A 19,661-nucleotide genomic window follows, 5' to 3' on the forward strand; every position below is an offset into this window, starting at 1 on the left:
TTGCAATATCTCATTGTTTTCAATGGGTGAAAAAATGCTGCAAAAACACTGAAAGAAATGACATGCTATCAGAAATGCTGCAGTTCTCATGTTTAGTCAGAAAAATATAACCAAGCATGTGCAGGAGATTTCTGAAATCTCAGAGCTTTTTTCTGGTATTCTGAAAAGCAGCTTTTAATTTGAATTAAAAAAAATGCTTTAACAATACTGTGTGTAAACAGCTTTACACTTCTGGTCCCCCGCATATCAGAGGACTGATAGAGCTCTCCTCCTCTTCCGACTACCATGGTAATAGAGTATTTGTCAATATCTGTACACATTAGATAAATGGTGTCCAAACTGATCAATTTTTGCCGGCAGTCAGCATTTGGCCTTCCCTTCTTCCCCTCCAGATACCGTAAGGTTTATTCTTACAGCATGTGCCTATTTTCTTTATTTTTTGTTTCGGTGGAATGCTAACGTATCATTCCTCCTCCCCCTAAAAAAAAGAAGACGGATGTAATGGTTTTGTAGGTAGAAATCCATTTATTGTCACATGCAATTGATTCATTAGTTATTATATATTTTGAAATATTCTTCTGATGCCATTTCTGGTTTTAAAAGGAGAATATAACATTTTGGGGCAAAATAACCCAACATTATACCAAAGGAACTCACCAGAGTCACAACCATTTGTAGTAAAACTTGCTTCTCATCTGTGACCTCGGCATAGACAGGAACAAAGACAATCCATATCATCAAATATGCTAAGGTGGAGAATGTGATATCTCTTGCCAGGCTGTACTGACCAGGAGGAGCTTGGGCTACACAATTCAACATGAAGGAGATAAGAGCAAGTAGTCCATTGTATCCAAACATCAAGAAGAAGCAGAGAACATTGGTTATTTCACACTTGAGATACTTATAGAGGAAAATCACCTGCTCATTTTGGTATAAAGAGGGTGCAGTGAGTATGTACCATGTACAAAACAAGCCCTGGACGATGATACCAAATATCATGGTGGCCCATGTTCCTTTTGTCTTTAGCCACTGGATATATCTTGTGGGAACGTCTTTAAAATCTGTTACCAACATGACTTGGAGGGCTTTTATGGACAATGTTGACAGGCAACACGTAAACCCCAGAGCTGGGAGTGGTTGCTGCATCTGGCACACAAAGTTAACAGGCTTACCAATAAAAAGGATGATACTCAAAGTGACAACCAACAAAGATAGGAGAGCGAAGAAGCACATGTGACCTCCGGAGGCTCTCACCAGTGGGCTACATCTGTGTTGGAAGAAGAGAACGATGGTTCCCAGGATCAAAGAGAGGAGCGCAAGAGATAAGAGCAGAAGAAATATTACAGAGAGGTCTCTCCACTGTAAATACATGTAGGTTGGATTGCTACAGCCGGTGCTCCGTACATAAGACCACTGACCCACGGGACATGACTGACATTGATATTCATCTGCAAGAAGGGTCATAAAAATTCTGTCAATCAAAAGTCAACCGTACAGGTCTAACCCTTAATACAACATTAATGGTTTACCTTCACTAGACTGAAACATTCCTTCTTGGCAATCAATGCAGTCAAAACAGCAGGAATGGGTTCCCTTCACTCTTTTGACTTGTCCTGGTAAACAGTTTCCTGAACATTGAGACTTTGGAACCTTTGAGAAGCAAGAAGACGTCTGGATAAATGCTCAATAATTAATCTCCAGCTTTGACCGTTTTCCTAACCAGATGTTTCGAAGCCACACTTGACCTTTTTGTCCCCTGTGCGATGGTCTGGAACTGGTGACATCTACAGAAGTTATTGAGGACTAGAGATACAAAAGATCTTGGAATATCTGGGGGCTCATTCACACGTCTGATTTTTCCACGTAAGATAAAAATGGACCCGAACCGATTATTCTAGTCAGACTCTGATCAGAATTTGATCAGTATGTAGTCTGAGTGTCATCCAATTTTCTAGTTCATGGGGAATTAGAAAAAAATCTTTTCTGCACCTTCTCCATTCTGGCAGTCCGTGAAAATCAATCTGAACTCGTACGTCATCAGATTGTGGTCTGATTTTTTCACGCACCCATTGACTTGCATTGCCAATTTTGATCCTACCCTTGAATCAAAATTGGACATGTCTCCGATATTTTCCAAAGATCATTGTGTCCGAGGAAAAAATCGAGCATGCGAATGGCCCCACAGAATAGTATAGGTATGAGTGCTATCCGTGAAAACAATGGATAACACTCATACGATAAAATCAGTAGCGTGAAAAAGCCTTTAAATTTGGCAAGAGTCAAACAATATCACTAAGAGTAAGAACAATCTGACTGGTTGATGATGCGCAATAGGTCATGGACTTCGACTCCATACAATTAAGCATAAAATCTTTTACTCTTATTAGTCCATTTTTCAGTGAGGATGATACAGTAAGTTAATTGTTTGTTACTGTCACATAAACACTAAGGTCATATTAGAAGGAAATGGAAACCTTTCCAAAAGTCTTTTTGTTCTTTGGCCAAAAGGAGGAAACCAGATAATCCAAACATGTAACACAAAACAAACCCAAAAAAAAAAATCACTAAAATCATAATACCCAGTACTACCTAAACTCCCTCTCAAAAAAAATAGAGAAAGAAAAATAGAAAAGAACTTTGCAATGTTGGACAAAAAAATCTAGGATTGACATGGCCACCTGTGAATTGGTATGAGCCACAACATCATCCACTTCGTATAGACATTTTCCAGACCTGCCATTTTTATTGATTTCACAACTTACCACATTCATAGGGGTTCCCCAGTTAATAAGAGTACTGTTCAGTTCCATTGCGTTGTTGTAGGATCCAATTTTGGAGAAGCCCATTACGGACATACTAAGGGTCACTATATCGTAGCCAGTATTAGGATTTCCATTATCGTCAAACTTGAAAGACGTGTTAAAGATGGAGAAATTCACCTTCTTCACCTCCTGCAGCAACTACCAGAATAAAAATAAATCGATAAGGGTGTTTTATGCTATTAGTTTCACCACATTATAGAGTGCTTAAGGTACAAATGCATATTATATTGATGGAGAACATGGAAAATGGCTTACCTTCCATGCATAGATGTTAGAGTCTTGTTTGTTGCATTTCATAGAAGTGCAGTTAAGAAGTTTATGTAATGCGTACGCCACTGCATAGACTGCTGTGTATACACTCTGGGCATGCAGAGCTGTGAGTGGGTTCAAAATGATTGGGACTTTATCAGGTTCAAGGGCAAGGCTTTGAAATCCATCACTGACATTTTGTGTATATGTCTGTGAGATCATATTTCTTAAAAACATATCAAATCCCGAAACAGTGTGGGAACTTGGAAAAAAGCCAATGACTGTGCCAATACGTTCAATTCCCGGCAAGGAAAGAATGCTTTGTGATAAGACCCAGGATGCACTCCCTATCCATACCATCGTCATGTTGCGCACAATGACCTCCTTGAAGAGCGCTACGGACTGAGTCAACGATGCAAACACCAGCACTACTTCCACATCAGCCTGTTCAATCTTGTATAAAATCTCTTCAATAACGGTATTTGTGTCAGAGGTGGAGAGGTACGTTGGAATTAGGCCTTCATAAGCAACACAGATTCCACTAGCCATCCCAAAAGAAGAGAACTGTCGGAGAGCAGTTTCACCATAATCGTCCTCACTGGCCACCGCAGCTATCCAATTCCATTTGAACAAAGTCATCAATGCCACCATACCGTACACTTGCTTTTGGTCACTTGGCACAGTTCTGTAGAATGCTGGATAAATGCTTTTATCGCTAAATGCATCAGATGTCACAGCATAACTGATCTGAAAAAAAAGCATATCGAAAATACCCAACTGAGATTTCAACAAAAGTATAGGCATCTTATCTAGTATTGAAATGGACACCCTTTTCCTTGTAGAATTTTTCTACCAGTCGATTATAAACCTAAACTCCTAAAAGAGTTTTCTAAACCACAAAATTAATTTCTAAGAGGCTTTTTCAAGAAGTCAAAAGTGACCTGTTTTGCTGTTATTTTATTCCCACTGCTCCCCTGAGGATTCAGATTTTTATTTTTTATTTTTTTTAAATCTGCTTTACGGTTTCAGAGATATGGACTTTTTTATTTAGTGCTAATTTATATGGTCTTTATCAAGGGGCGTGGCTCACATGCTAATTATGCAGGGCATCCTAAAGGCACGCCCCAGAAGATCTTGTGAGCCACTCCCCCTTGCTAAAAAAAAAACATAAAAGGTAGCACTAAATAAAAAGGTGGATTTCTCTGGAACCCTATGTTGGATTTTGAAAAAACACAAACCGGATTACTCAGGTCAGCATTGGGAATAAATCAACAGCAAAAACTGGCTACTTTTTACTTGGTGACAGGTCCTCCTTAAACCCTGTTAGGACATTCCAAATGAATAGAGCAAGATTAAGGTATCAAAACCCCTCATCTAATCAAGTGGCCATACCTTTCTATCGCAACTCACACAAATATATAAATGCCTGACTGAGCTTTTTGTGTTTCTTGTGAGTAGAGCATAGTAAGCTGCTGCCAGAATCATATGGCTGTGGCTTGTCTGACTGGAAAACAGAACGATGGGGAATTTGAATTCAACTGTGATGTCATCTTTTGTGAAAGAGACAAGAGGCCTCCATACACGTAAGATTGACAGCTTTTCCCACCAAAATCGAAGGCTTTGGCCAACAATAACCTAATGTGTATGCAGACCTTTAGCCAAAGATTAGAGAGCTGCTGAGTTGTTGGCCATTAATACCAATGGACATTTCATAGCGCTTCATTTCTCCACCGGGGGTGCTGCAGGAATTTTGAAGACTCTTTATTGAAAAGATTACACTTGACTGCAAGGGGCTTCACCATCAGGACAACCTGTGATCAGCTTGTCATCAAGGAACCATTGTGACAAGTAGAGATTGTCAAAAGTGGAAAATAAATATGATCATGCTTATGATGGGGCATTACCCATGTAAAAAGATCACATGCACGCAAAGTATATTTCAATTCAATTTATATTATTCTGTATATATTTACTCAATGGACTGGTCTTTAAGTGGTCTTTAAAACAAACATCTACCTCACATGCCTTGTGCCACATTTATTATATAATTTCGACATTTTCTCTTGTTTGTCTAACATGGGCGCAACAATGTAGTAAGTGGCACGGCTTCATAAAAGAAGCGAGAAGCAACAATGCATGGCGCAGATTTCTGGTACAAAAAGGGAAGTATTTCAAGTCAGTTTTGCTTGTGGCTGTGCTGCCAAATTCATCAAAGTATATTTAATATATTTGTCCCTTTCTTATATGAAATACTTTTGTTTATAGGTGTTTCTCCAGTTTTATGATTAGTTTTTATCATAATAATTGACCTTTTTTTACCACTTTTTATAAATTTGCAATTCATAAATCTGGTGTAAATCTATTTTCCTACATAACCATGCCCACCTTGCCCCCACTTGCAAAAGAAACGAAGTGACAAAATTTAGGAAATTCTGGTGGCAAAAATCTAATGCAAAACTTTTGAAAAATTTCCCTCCCCCTCAAAAAAAAATAATCCAACTCAGGGGCGGACATACCATTGGTGCACCTGTGCACCCTCATGAGGTTCCAGGAGATGATGGCCTACTTTCATCTCCAAAGCAGATAGAATTGTCCATTACAACAAGCTATTAGACTTCAAATGTCCCATGTACTGTTCTTCCACAGGGACCTCTTCTGTGTCCACCATTGAGCCAACTGATAGGTGGGTAAAGTTAGATTGGATACTCTAACTACTTATATCAGTTCTTGCTGTTATCGTATAAGACTTACTTGTGGAATTAGAAAGGTGCTGAAAATCTTCATAGAGACGGCAGCTATCTCAGTGGATGAAGGTCCGATCACAGCGAGAACTCGGGTTTTGTACTCAGTAAGGTTGCAGCTCACTTCCACATCTCGTGTCCCGTTTCTAGCTAAGAAGAGCAGTACAGGATGCAGAATAGCTAAGGAGTTAAGACAAGTGTCATAAACCTCATAGCCCAAAGTCTCTCCTGGGAGTAAGACGGTGCTATTGTTGATTTCTTCCAAAGCAAATTTCATTGCCAATGCCTGGAGAAAACCAGTAGGATTGAAGCTGTAGTAAAAAATGTATAGTAAAAACAATAGTCATTAAGAAGGTTATAAAATTCCTTAACAATAAATTAGGGCTCTCTTTCCACATCGGTGAGCTTCATAAATGATCCACAGTGAAAAACAGCTTCAAAGAGCATTTTTTCTTTTAGAGGACCCAACACATCCATGCATTATATATACAGCATATTTATGTCAGCATGTACTAAGCAATATCTCATTTCATCCATTGTAAGAAAAAAAATAATACCAGAAGAACAGCAAATGTTATAAAACCATAACAATTCCAATGTTGTCTTGTTCCCCCCTAGACTCATAGGCAACAATGACATGATGAACATCTACGTGACCACTGCAGCCATTCGTAGCCTCAGTGCTGAACATGCTAGCATCACAACTCATATCTGTGATTGGCTGCAGCAATGAAATGGATATATAGCATGTCACCCCTGCAGGAAAATAAACAAAGACCGGAAGGGACCACTGGAAAAAAGGTTTCAAAAAACATAGTTGTGTATTTTTTTACTTCCAAAAAGATCCCTACTCTTGAGTTGTGCATAGGACTGATGCTATGTATTTTCTCTATTCCTTTGCAATCCCTTCAATTCCCAGCAGTGATTCAAGAAACCTTATAGATGGCTGAGCTGTTTTGACATAATGCATCTACAGCCCTAAAATGTATATCTGTAGTGTTTACTGCCAATGTGTCAATTGATTTCTGAAAATGCTTGCCTATGTTATAACGCCGTTTCCCCTACGATCCGGGCTTATAGGAATGCTCTATTTTATTGTTCCAGCTTTGTAGAGTCAGCAGCAATAGTGAATAGTGTGTGCAGTTCTGGGCGACATAAAACTGAATGAGACTTCAAGGGCAATTGGCTAGGGCTGTAAACTGGTCTATAAGCTACAAGCATCATGAACACTTTGTGAAGAAGAAATCTAGAATAAAAGCGGTACATGTGATAACATTTTATGTTTCTTTGGGTTCGATATTGAATTAGGTTGCTTTGCAAAGAAAATTTAACCTATATCATGGCTCTATCCCCTATCAGCTTCACCCCTAGCCCTTCATCTATCAACCAGAACGGAGCCAACTATACATTACAACCACCATGTCATCGGTAAATTTGACGCTCAATGACCCCTTTCTATAAACCCAAATGTATGGATTTTGATAAGCGGGATCCTTGCTGAATTTTTTTTCTTATGGGTTTTAATATCAGGTGGAAACAAAAATTTATGGTAGACCCACCAACCTGGACATCGGGGGGTCTTCGGTGAAGCAGTGGCACCCAACTACATGACTAGTTAAGAAGTGGACATGAGTAAACTTGCTTAGCTCATAGTCTTAAATAGATGGTGTCACATATTCTCCTGTCATTTCAGTCTGCAGCTGAATTCAGTGATTGTCGTGCCACCGCATCTGTCAGAATGGGGTTAGGAAATCCCTGTTCCCCTAAAAAAACAAGGAGTTACATTGATGGGACCAGCACCCATAAGAAAGTTGGTCTAGTATGGCAATATTCATTTAACCTGTATCGTCTGTTTATGGCACAAGTCATGAATGGTAGACTGGTGAAGGGTTGTCCCGACCACACCACACCTCGTTAGTAGGCTTGCATATTTCCTGAGACCCTATAGTCACGGCTACATACAACAGCCAGGACAGCTGAGGTGAGCATAGATAGGAGAAGAGTCCTTCATTTTAGCGAGCGGCAAGTCACTGTCCATATGAAGCTATTATAAGTCTTACCTGGAACATTTCAGAGGTTCTGGCATCCAATGGCTTTCCAAGTCATCAACGTTGGTGTGAAAAGGAAACAAACCTCCAATCATAAATTCTCCCGGCTTCCTAAATATTTGGTAAGCCACAGACTCAGAGGTCGAAAGTACAAACCTCTCATTGAACTTTAATAACAAGATGAAGTAGAAGATCATTACGTCGATGGTGGATGAAGATCTCAGATGACAATGGTGTACAAACTACTAGTATCACTGCACGAAGAAATATTCTGTATTGCAGACCGAACATAATGGGTGGAAATACGATACAGTAATCCCTTGTTATCCGTGAACTCCTGTGTCACTGACCCTAATATTTGAGTAAATGAGAATCTTTGCCTTGCACCAGACAGTCAGAATTTGCAGTCAAATTGTGAGGTTTGCAGATGTGACATCATTTACTAGAGATCTGAAAATATTGGAATATACAATTTACAATCTAAGAAAAAGAAAGACACCTGCACTGAAATTCACATTTCTTAGATTTCCTTCACCATAAAATATGTGAAATGGAGACTATACATGACATCTTTTGTGTTGTAGTTTTATATGCTTTTATACTTTTTTTTCAATTAACATTATCATATGGAGCTACAATAAAAATCAAACTTTCTGCTGTTTTCATTAAACCAGTTGTCAAGGGGTTACTGCAGCCCTCCACAAATTGGGGTTTTATGGCAGAGTGGCCCGACGGAAGCCTCTCCTCAGTGCCATATTAAAGCCCACATAGAGTTTGCTAAAAAACACATGAAGGACTGCAAGACTTTGAGAAATAAGATTCTCTGGTGGTGGCAGCATCATGCTATGGGGGTATTTTTCAGCTGCAGGGACAGGATGACTGGTTGCAATGGAAGGAAACCTGAATTCAGCCAAGTGCAGAGATATCACCAATGTCAGCGGTAGTCGTTAAGGCTGCACGGAGTTCCCGGTTGACCTGAGGTTAACTGACGGCGTGGGAAAAAGTTCAGAAACTTTCCCATGCTATTCAGTTCATCTCTGGTCAGCCGGGGCGCCTACGCAGAGATTAATTCATTCATTCTGCAGTGGTTTACAGCGGTAGCATTAGCACCGGTCCCCGTTGTAAACTAGTTAACCCCTTGTGATGGATTGCAGCGGGGGACCTGACTGAACAGAGGAGAGGTATGTATATTGTTGGTTTTTTTTAATTTATTTATTTTTTTACAGAAGAAGTGCTTTTTTCAGATTAGCAAAATAATAAATTTGGTCAAAACCTTTGTGTATTTATTTCATTAAAAGAATTTTTAATTAATGTGTGTGTGTCTTTTTTTAACCCTTTACTATTCCAGGGTTAATAATGGATAGGTATCTTATTGACACCGCTCCATTATTAACCCGGCTTAATGTCACCTTTCAATAGCAAAGTGACATTAACCCATTATTATTAACCCATAAGTCACTGCTAGAGGCCATGGGAATAGAGAGGCTAAGTGCCAGAAAAGGCGCATCTTATAGATGCGCCTGTTCTGGGGTGGCTGGGGGCAGATTTTTTTAGCCGGGGGAGGGCCAAAAACAATGGGCCCTCTCTAGGCTATTAATATCTGCCCTCACTCACTGGCTTTCCCTCTCTGGCGGAGAAAATTGCGCTGGAGCCCATGCAAAATTTTTCCGCGATTACAGCCTTAAATTTAACTCCTAGAGTTCCAAATTTTTCCTAACACAAACTACTAAATTGATTAAACACTGACATATATAAATCGTTTTGATAGGACATGGTTTACTATATGTAAACCATGTATCATATCATGTCGGGTTTGGGAATGATTTTACTGAAGCCGGCAATTGATTTAGCGGCTATTATGCTATGTAGAACTCTATGAACTATAAATATATATATATATGTGTCTCAATGGCATGTATATATACACTCACTGGCCACTTTATTAGGTACACCATGCTAGTAAGGGGTTGGACCCCTTTTTGCCTTCAGAACTGCCTCAATTCTTCATGGCAGAGATTCAACAAGGTGCTGGAAGCATTCCTCAGAGATTTTGGACCATATTGACATGATGGCATCACACAGTTGGCGCAGATTTGTCGGCTGCACATCCCTGATGCGAATCTCCCGTTCCACCACATCCCAAAGATGCTCTATTGGATTGAGATCTGGTGACTGAGGAGGCCATTTGAGTACAGTAAACTCATTGTCATGTTCAAGAAACCAATCTGAGATGATTCGAGCTTTATGACATGGCGCATTATCCTGCTGAAAGTAGCCATCAGATGTTGGGTACATTGTGGTCATAAAGGGATGGACATGGTCAGCAACAATACTCAGGTAGGCTGTGGCGTTGCAACGATGCTCAATTGGTACCAAGGGGCCCAAAGAGTGCCCAGAAAAAATTCCCCACACCATGACACCACCACCACCAGCCTGAACCGTTGATACAAGGCAGGATGGATCCATGCTTTCATGTTGTTTACGCCAAATTCTGACCCTACCATCCGAATGTCGCAGCAGAAATCGAGACTCATCAGACCAGGCAACGTTTTTCCAATCTTCTACTGTCCAATTTCGATGAGCTTGTGCAAATTGTAGCCTCAGTTTCCTGTTCTTAGCTGAGAGGAGTGGTACCCAGTGTGGTCTTCTGCTGCTGTAGCCCATCTGCCTCAAAGTTCGACGCACTGTGCGTTCAGAGATGCTCTTCTGCCTACCTTGGTTGTAACGGGTGGCAATTTGAGTCACTGTTGCCTTTCTATCAGCTCGAACCAGTATGCCCATTCTCCTCTGACCTCTGGCATCAACATGGCATTTCCGGCCACAGAACTGCCGCTCACTGGATTTTTTTTCTTTTTCGGACCATTCTCTGTAAACCCTAGAGATGGTTGTGCGTGAAAATCCCAGTAGATCAGCAGTTTCTGAAATTCTCAGACCAGCCCTTCTGGCACCAACAATCATGCCACGTTCAAAGGCACTCAAATCACCTTTCTTCCCCATACTGATGCTCGGTTTGAACTGCAGGAGATTGTCTTGACCATGTCTACATGCCTAAATGCACTGAGTTGCCGCCATGTGATTGGCTGATTAGAAATTAAGTCTTAACACACAGTTGGACAGGTGTACCTAATAAAGTGGCCAGTGAGTGTATATGTATTTATTCTATGTGTATATATATTCTTTCTTTGGTGTTTTAACCTGTCAGGAGCATGCTCCGTTAAAAAAAACGGATCCGTTGCCAGCATCCGTCATTTGACGGATGACGACGGATCCTGCGCCCATAAGCTTGCATTCTAGCAAATGACGGACAGCGACGGATGCGTCGCTGTCCGATTTTTTGATGAACACAAAAAACATTGCTTTGTGTGTCGTGCTCGGCTGTCGGACAAAAAAATTTCAATGGACAAAACGTGAGGCCATCTGTCACAATCTGTCGCTAATACAAGTCTATGAGAAAAAAAACAGATCCAGCGGCATCAGTCGCCGGATCCATTTTTTTCAAAAAACGACAGATTGTGATTGATGGCAAAAAACTGATGTGTAAAAGGGGCCTTAGTGCCTGCTGCCACTACATCTTGCTGCAGGTATTTTGAAGTCAATCGAGGGTTTTTGACCACCTGCTCTTCAGTAATCTGGTGCCACATCCACGTAGTGCCGTCTGTGTAGCTTCATTGAGCTTGTAAATGCTGCTTCGGCTGTATCTCTAGGAGCATTCAATGCCTTTGTATCTTTTTACATCCTTTTCCCTGATTGTGCAATGCAAGTTTCTCTTCTTAAACTGTCTAGACCACTCTCTCGACTTATTATATTAACATGTAATCAAAATCAATGTCAACAAACCCCCAGCCAGTCCAGGTATTTAATGTGTTTTATTTCAAGCCCATGTGTTGTAACTAATAAAGCTCTTATTATATATTGTGCTTGAAACAAATGTGTTCTCTTATGAGGAAATCTATTCAGAGGGGTTGAATAATTAAATATGGCATTTTGTGAAAAATTTGGAGAAACCATTTGTTATATTAGTTGTATTGAGCTATTTAAATTATTTTCGTTTTGATTTATTGCAAACAACAGAAAGTTTGTCAATTTTTTTTATTGTAATGTATATGCTAGTCTATATGGTACGTGTCTCAGACACAATATATTCTCTACCACTAGTGGGCACTGTAACTTAGAGATCAGTTGTGCTTTCTCATCTTCCTATTATAACAGAGAGATATTAGAGTTAAGGAAGTAAATCTTAAGAATGTCTCCTCCCTGATCTGTAATTAATATTTGAATATCGAATTGAACACCCATTCATTATTACTGAGGCAGACGTTTTCTATTGAATTCTTCACTGTCAAAATGTGTGCAGCATGCCCATAGCAGGCATTAAAGTGTGTGTAAGAGGGTGGTTTGAATCATCCTCTGTCCCTTTAAGTATATATGATACTGTGGTCTTTAATGGCAGAGTGTTTTCTTCTCTAGGGGAAGGAGGAAGGAATTCAGACTTACATAGCAGACAGTTCAAAAACAGATTTACTCTAGAAGATGTAGCTTAATGGTTGCATAATTTTACAAGAGGCAACATACTTGGTGGTTACAGTTTCTCACAATAGGCAAAAACTTCATTTTAACAGAGGAAGACAGTTGGTGATTCTAACAATAATGGGCTAACACTTACAATACTATACACAGCCTGATGACAACCTTCTTCTCAGCTCTCCACTTACTGTGGCATAGTCTCTGTGCCTCTAGTCTCTCAACTTCACACGGCCCACTTTATCTCACTGCTTGCTTCAGACCCTCGATCACCTCGCTCTGAAAGCAATGCACTGATGTAACATGTATGGTCATCTCGTACACTCTTGCAGCCTATGCTTACAGTTGCTGAGTGTAAGTCGTTCACACCAGCCTTCTTCACTCTACTCACCCCTACTTGCTATCTAGCTATGACCCAGGCACTCTGTTTGTTGCACAGCCTTTCCTCCTCTGCCTACTTGATTGGCCTGCATGTGTCAGACCTCTACTGGCATGAAATAAGAGAACCTTTCATGCTCTCTATATACAACAAGGGGACGTGGATGTGCTTATGGTGCTAACCTAACTCCACACCTCTCTCTAACCTAGCTGTGCTATCAGTTTATTAAAGGGTTTGTATGGCCTTTGGGTACAAGTCTTTAGTCACTCTATATTTCTGCAGACTTGTGAATCCTCACAGCACGGACAGTGCCCACTGTGAGAATTCTCCGGTCCTGGTTGCCTGTAGCGGGAATTCATGTGACTGTATGTATGTTATTTGCATACTTCCTAGCACATTCCGACTAGACTGTATCTGGTTTGGGTAAATTCATTTGCATTGAGTGAAGCCGGGCATGTCTAGTCGGTACGTTACTGCATGTATGCAAATAACATACTTGTGGTCACACTCTCGCCATTGCCGGTACTGAAGAATTCTGACATACAGTGACTGCAGATTTGTACCCTAAGGCTAGACATCCCTTTCAAGCTAAATTTTTGCAGTCATTCAATGTGACTACAAATGGACGAGTCCTGCCAGTTTGCCAATTATACAACTGTATGCATGTGCCAACTAGATTCTCATCTATTTCTCTCGCTAGAAGATTGAGATAAGCGGATGATAATCTATTCGGCAAGTGTCCACCAGTATACAGATTGCATACTGGAAGTCACATAATGGTCTGCTCGTTCTGGCAATTAAGGAGAATCCTGACAGTGTGCTTAGTTCACACTGTGAGGTTTCGTCAATCTGCAGTCACATAGAAAAACCCTTTTTCTATTAGAGCACGTAGCATAATCCTTGCTTCTAATGAACGGCACCTGGGACCGCCTGGTGCTGCTACCAGTGGGATCCTACCTGGATCTACTGACATGGGACATTTCACCAAATAATTAATCACATCACTCACTTACGCTGCAATCATGCATTGCAACGGCGGTGCGTTTTTTCTTTTTATGCAACCGAGGTAAAACCACAATGGTTTTTCCATAATTTTGAAAATCTGCACCGTGGCCGCAACATGTGAACGAACTCCTATGCACTACTCACATGTGTACATCATGTGTAATACATATGGACCCGCCAACAGCCTTCTTCAAATTTGTGCCTGCTTCTGATTGCATGACCTCAGTGGTGCATACGTTTTTCTATCCCTGGTGCCGGTGGCCCAGACACCATGATGCATTTAGGTGAAAAAAGTCCTTCTCATGTGTAATAGGTTGGCGGACTTAGTAAGGCAATGATGTAGAATTCCTTTAATTGAGCATTAATTACACCTGATTATTAGCACATTCTGGATCATTGAACACATAGAAAACTATACTGTATATGATATAGGCATGTGTAAAAGCAGAAAAGAAGACAAATGCACATAATATAACACTCTACCTTTCATTTTTATTATAGTCCTCTAATTCATATTTGGATGAATCATTGAAGATGATAAATCAGAGGAATTTATCTTTATACAGTGCATTTTTATAGATAATCAAGTCAGTAAGGTGCCTTCATAAGTCATAAAGATCACATACCTGATTTCTGGCCGCGTGTTCTAATAAATCACAAGAGCGCTGTGATCTGTAATTAAGGACTGTCATAGGATCTGCACTGACTCTCTGTATTGGAAGAACCAGAACACTGCGTGCTGTATACAGAGTAGATCGAGTCTCGCTTTGCACATAATTCCACCTCATTTGTATAAAACAGACATGTTTTTAAGCCTCATTCCAGTTTTGCATGCTCTCCAGCTTATTTGAATGCTTAATTTTCATAGTCTAAGGCAAACAAGGAATTTTAGCTCAGAGTTTACATATGAAGAATAATATATGTATTGTATATGACGACTAGCAAGTGGCTATCTTACCGCGGTCCTTGGCTATATTTGGAGTGTATAAGAAATCAATTTTACCTAAAGGTTCAATTCCAAGTCAGTAGATTTTTTATATGTAAGAGCACCATGATGTTGGGGCTGAGACTCTGATTCCAGCGATGTATCACTTATTAGGCTGTGCTTTGCTGATCCAAAAAAAATCAGTTCTATCAGTAGGAGATTATCACTACAGGACTAGGTGTCTTGTGCCTGCTGGTCTAACCACACCCCCACTGCTGATTGGCAGCTTGCTGGAAATGTACACAGAAGCAACCAATCAGTGGTGTGGGCGGGGTTATACACAGCTCAGCATTTGAGCTATGCTAGAGCTGCAGCAGAAAAAACTGTGATTGTATCAAAACTATAGTATGCCAACCAGCAAGTGACCCATTGTTGGAATCAGGGTCTTAGCTACATCATGCTGCTCTCATATAAAAACAAGACAGATTTCCTTTAAAGTGATTGTATAAGGTTAACAAAACAAGGTATCTTTCTTCAAAAAACATCAACACATCTGCTTGCCGCTTACATGCATCACTAACTTCATTAGGGCAAAGTTGCAATACTAGCCAACGGACAGATGAGGCGCTGTTATTAGAAGAAAATAGCTGTGTTTTTCTAAAGAGAGGTTCGCATTGCAGTGCTCTACAATGAGTGCTTGTATGGCAGTTTCTGCCTAAGTCTCCAAAAAACGGGATTTGGATGATACCCCCAGGGAGCCATTCAGCTTAATGAGGCAGAGACGTCATTGCAGTTCTTGAAGTGTTGGTGGAAGTATTTTGTTTTGTGATCTATCAGTCAGAACGGCTTCAACACTTCCACATGAGACTTTTTTGACTGCAATGAACTTTTTCATTTCATCCTGAGCTACTGCGTAGAGCATGACAAACACAAGAAGAGGAAAGATTGTGACTTCAGAGCAGTGGGTTAAGCTTGGACAGCTATGTGATACCATTTTGAGCACAGCTATGTAGTATAATCATTGGGTAATGTATTTTAATTCTCCTTCTAGCTGAAACACATGTGTAAGGCTTTATCAGAGTATTCTATTGCCCACTGTTCACTCTGAAGTCTATCTGGAGTGTTTTTATATGTGTGTTTTTGGAATTTCCGTTACATAACAAGCATGGCGGACTCAGTGCTGGAATCAATTAAGGTGACGTGTGGGTTAAGTGTGGCGCTAGTGTTTTTTGTATACAGTATTTGTTTTGACTTTTGAATACAGTCAGGCCTCTTTCTCTCTCCGATGCTCTATGAGCAGTGACAATTTGAACGTAAAGGGACATCTCACAACAGAATGCCATTTATCTAACTTATATTTCCTCCATCTCAATCATCCCTCCTAGCAGACCTACAGTATCTTTCACAATAAATGACATTATGCTTTGCCCTGTATCATAAGTCCACCACCTCAATGTAGCCCTGAACTCTGATCTGTCCTTTAAACCGCACATCCCAGCCCTGACCACCTCCAACTGAAAAATATTTCCAGAATTTGGTCTTTCCTCATCCCCAGATCAATCTCCCACCTTGACTACTGCAATATCCTCCTCTGTGGCCTCCCGACTAACACTCTCGCATCTCTCCAGTCTGTTTTTAACTTTGCTACGCGACTAAATCATCACTCTTCTTGCTGCTCCTCCGCCTCTGCCCTCCACCAATCCCTTCTCTGGCTTCCAATTCCCCAACGAATCCAGTTTATACTACTAACAATGACTTATCAGGCCATCCATAATCTGTATAATATCATAATATTCCAACACGTTCTCTCCGGTCCTCACAAATCCCACTTCCCTTTTTCCATCCATAATCTGTCTCCTCCATATATCTCCAAGCTAATCTCGCGATATATTCCCACACATTTTCTCTGATCCTCAAAAAATCCCACTTCCTTTTTGCCATCCATAATCTGTCTCCTCCATACATCTCCAAACTAATCTCTCGATATCTTCCCACACGTTCTCTCCGGTCCTCACAAATCCTCCTTCTCTTTTCCTTTCTCATACGTTCCTCACCTCCAAGATTTTTCCTCACCATCTCCCATTTTCTGGAATTTCATCACCCAACAAGTCCAATTGTCTCCAACATTTGAAACTGAAAACTCATCAAATCAGGAAAGTTTACAGCCTGCAATGATCCCACTGCCATCTGACCATCAATGGAACTACTGGAATCTCCCCAACCTATTGCCTCCTTCCCCATTGTCATGTAGAAGAAGTTATTTACTTATGGAAACTGGGGCTTTAAAAATAGCAATAATAATAATCTGAGAGTATTTGCTGCATCATAATTGAGGTAAGGGTGGCTGGGACCCTAGGAGGCAGCAATCATGCTATCATAGAATTTGGGACAACCAGAAGAGAAAACTTGTGAGGACTCAGACTTCAAGGTTAGATTTCAGAAAGGCAGATTTTAAGGCACTCAGAAAGAGGATAGGAGGGATCCAATGGCTGGATGTCCTTATGAACAGAAATGTCCAGGAAGATAGGAAACTGAAAAATTAGATTCTCAAGCAGAAATCCCTAAAAAGGGGATAATAGGAAGCATTAAAGGAAACTAGTATGGATGAACACAGAACTAACACATGCTAAAAAGGAAGAAAGTAGTGTTTATCAAATGGAAAGACGGAGTATTGTCTAAAGAAGAACATAATGCTGTCTGCAGAACCCGCAGGCCAAGCATCAGATTATCTAAAGCTGATAATGAATTAAGGCTAGGCAAGAGATGTCAGAAAGTAAATGCAACATCAAATGATCTTCACTGTATTATTGAAGGTGTAGAAGAATCCACACTATCTATAAGCAGAGAGATAGTGAGGGAATACTTAGCTAATATAAATGAATTCAAGTCTCAGGATGAATTACATCCTGGGGTACTGAAGGAAATAGCAGAGGAAATTATTGAACCTCTCTCCATAATCTTTGAAAATTCTTGGACAACAGAAGTCCCAGAAGACTGGAGAAGAGCAAATGTTGTCTCTATCTTCAAAAAGGGGAAGTAGGTAGACCCAGGGAACAACAGGCCTGTGCGCATGACTTCTGTACCAGGAAAGATCTTTGAACAAATTATTAAACAACATGTATGCAAGTACCTGAATGAGAATAAAGTGATTTACCAGAGCCAGCATGGGTTTGTAACTAATAAGTCTTGTCAGACTAATTTAATTTCCTTTTATGACAGAATCACTGACTGGGTGGATCAGGGAAATGCAGTAGATACAATATTATATCTTGACTTCAGTTTTAGCATTTGACAAAGTATTGAAAAAATGACCGAGTATGGAATGGAAAAGGCAAATGTTAGTTGAATTCATAACTGATCGGACCCAAAGAGTAGTCATAAATGGCTGCAAATCCAGTTGGAAGTGTAACACGCTGCTACAGTGTAGTACAGTGCAACCTCCACCAGGGTGTGATGGTGAGGGAAGAGAGGTTGCACACCCACACACACACACAGCGTAGCAGCACAGAGCCACAGTACAGGTGTTACAGGTAATGAAAGAGTGGTCAGACTAGACAAAGTCAGCAACTGTCAGGAGCAGAAGTACCAAGGGAGACAGCAAGTGCGTAGTCAGGGATGAGCGAGAAGTCAGGACCAACCAGGAACGTGGTATCAGAAACGTAAGACATAAGCCGTTGTCAGGGTACAAGCAAGCGGGTCAGAAGCCAGTCGGAAAGCGTTGTATCAGAAATGGAAAAACCAGAAGCAGAGTCCAGAGATCAAGCCGAGTCATACACAGGTCCAAGTAATCAGGGTCAGAAGGAACACTAAAGGAATACAGGTCAGAGGCACTAGCTTGCAACTAACAGAATGGTTTTTAACAGGGAGAAATGCAAATTCCTACATCTGGGCTAGAAAATGAAAAAAGCAGATAAACAATTGGAGGAATAGGGATAAGCAACAGCACATGTGAAAAAGACTTGGGTATACTAATAGATCACAGACTGAACATGAGTCAACAGTGTGATGCAGCAGCAAAAAAAGACAAACACAATTCTGGGTTGGATAAGGATTAACAAAAGCATAGAGTCTAGGTCACGTGAAGTAATTATCCCCCTCTACTCTTCCTTGGTCAGGCCTCATCTGGAATACTGTGTCCAGTTCTGGGCATCACATTTTAAAAAAGAAATTTAAAAGCTGGAGAAAGTTCAGAGAAGAGCGACCAGAATGGTGACCGGTCTGCAAACAATGTTCTATGAGGAACAGTTAGAAGATTTGGGAATGTTTAGCTTGCAATAGAGAAGACTGAGAGGAGACTTAATAGCTGTCTACAAAGATCCCAAGGGATGTCACACTGTAGAGGGGTCATCTTTATTCTCATTTGCAAAAGGAAAGACTAGAAGCAATGGAATGAAACTGAAAGGGAGAAGATACAGATTAGATATTAGAAAAAAAATAGACAGTCAGGGTGATCAATGAGTGGAACAGGCTGCCACGAGAGGTGGTGTCACGTTGTTTGAGGGAGAAGCTAAGTGCACAACAATGAGAAGAGGGTGAGGGAGCCCAAACACTAGAAAAGGGGGGAGTGGAGACCCCTAGGCAGATCTGACAACACCTTCTCTGCCCTAATGTCCCTAAATAGGTTCCGCACCTATCACCAAGCAGTAACCTAATCCTGAATGCCCCTAGCAATAGGTCCTGAATAGGGAGGGGCCGGGGTGACCCTAGTTTCCCGCACTACCACTAAAGACAGAGCAGAAAGACGAACAAAGGAATACACTTAGCTTGAGACAACACAAAAGAGCTCATGCCAGCAATCCTCCAATAAGCTCCAAAAAGTAACTAGTCGACTTCTAGCACTTCCAACAGACAGAGGTAAATAGACCTAACACCAGCACCTAGCTGAAGAGACTCAGGGTATTTAAACATCCAGCAAGGGTGTGTCAATAAGCAGCAGAAGGTGGAGGTTGCTGCTAGGTCCTAAAGGGTGAA

At 40.7% G+C, this 19,661-nt stretch overlaps 1 protein-coding gene across 1 annotated transcript; it reads right to left on the reverse strand.

The window, feature by feature from the left end:
- Positions 1 to 549: 549 nt before the first annotated feature.
- LOC141098074 (taste receptor type 1 member 3-like) lies at positions 550 to 8,057 on the reverse strand. The gene is made up of 6 exons (XM_073585651.1): positions 7,873 to 8,057; positions 5,823 to 6,123; positions 3,078 to 3,818; positions 2,763 to 2,960; positions 1,530 to 1,650; positions 550 to 1,448 (listed from the first exon to the last, which is right to left on the reverse strand). Exons 1-6 carry the CDS (start codon positions 8,055 to 8,057, stop codon positions 550 to 552), a joined length of 2,445 nt encoding a protein of 814 aa, XP_073441752.1.
- Between the last annotated feature and the right edge of the window lie 11,604 nt (positions 8,058 to 19,661).

This window comes from Dendrobates tinctorius, unplaced genomic scaffold, assembly GCF_039654945.1.
Source record: "Dendrobates tinctorius isolate UK_male_01 unplaced genomic scaffold, ASM3965494v1 ptg000086l, whole genome shotgun sequence".
NCBI lineage: Eukaryota > Metazoa > Chordata > Amphibia > Anura > Dendrobatidae > Dendrobates > Dendrobates tinctorius.

Excerpts from the sequence above, each read along its gene's own strand:
- LOC141098074 (XM_073585651.1), bottom strand. The coding sequence starts at position 8,057 with ATGATCTTCTACTTCATCTTGTTATTAAAGTTCAATGAGAGGTTTGTA. Across the intron at positions 1,651-2,762 it reads GGGGAACCCCTATGAATGTG|GTTCCAAAGTCTCAATGTTC; the intron begins GTAAGTTGTGAA and ends TGCTTCTCAAAG. Across the intron at positions 1,449-1,529 it reads AATGTTTCAGTCTAGTGAAG|ATGAATATCAATGTCAGTCA; the intron begins GTAAACCATTAA and ends CCCTTCTTGCAG.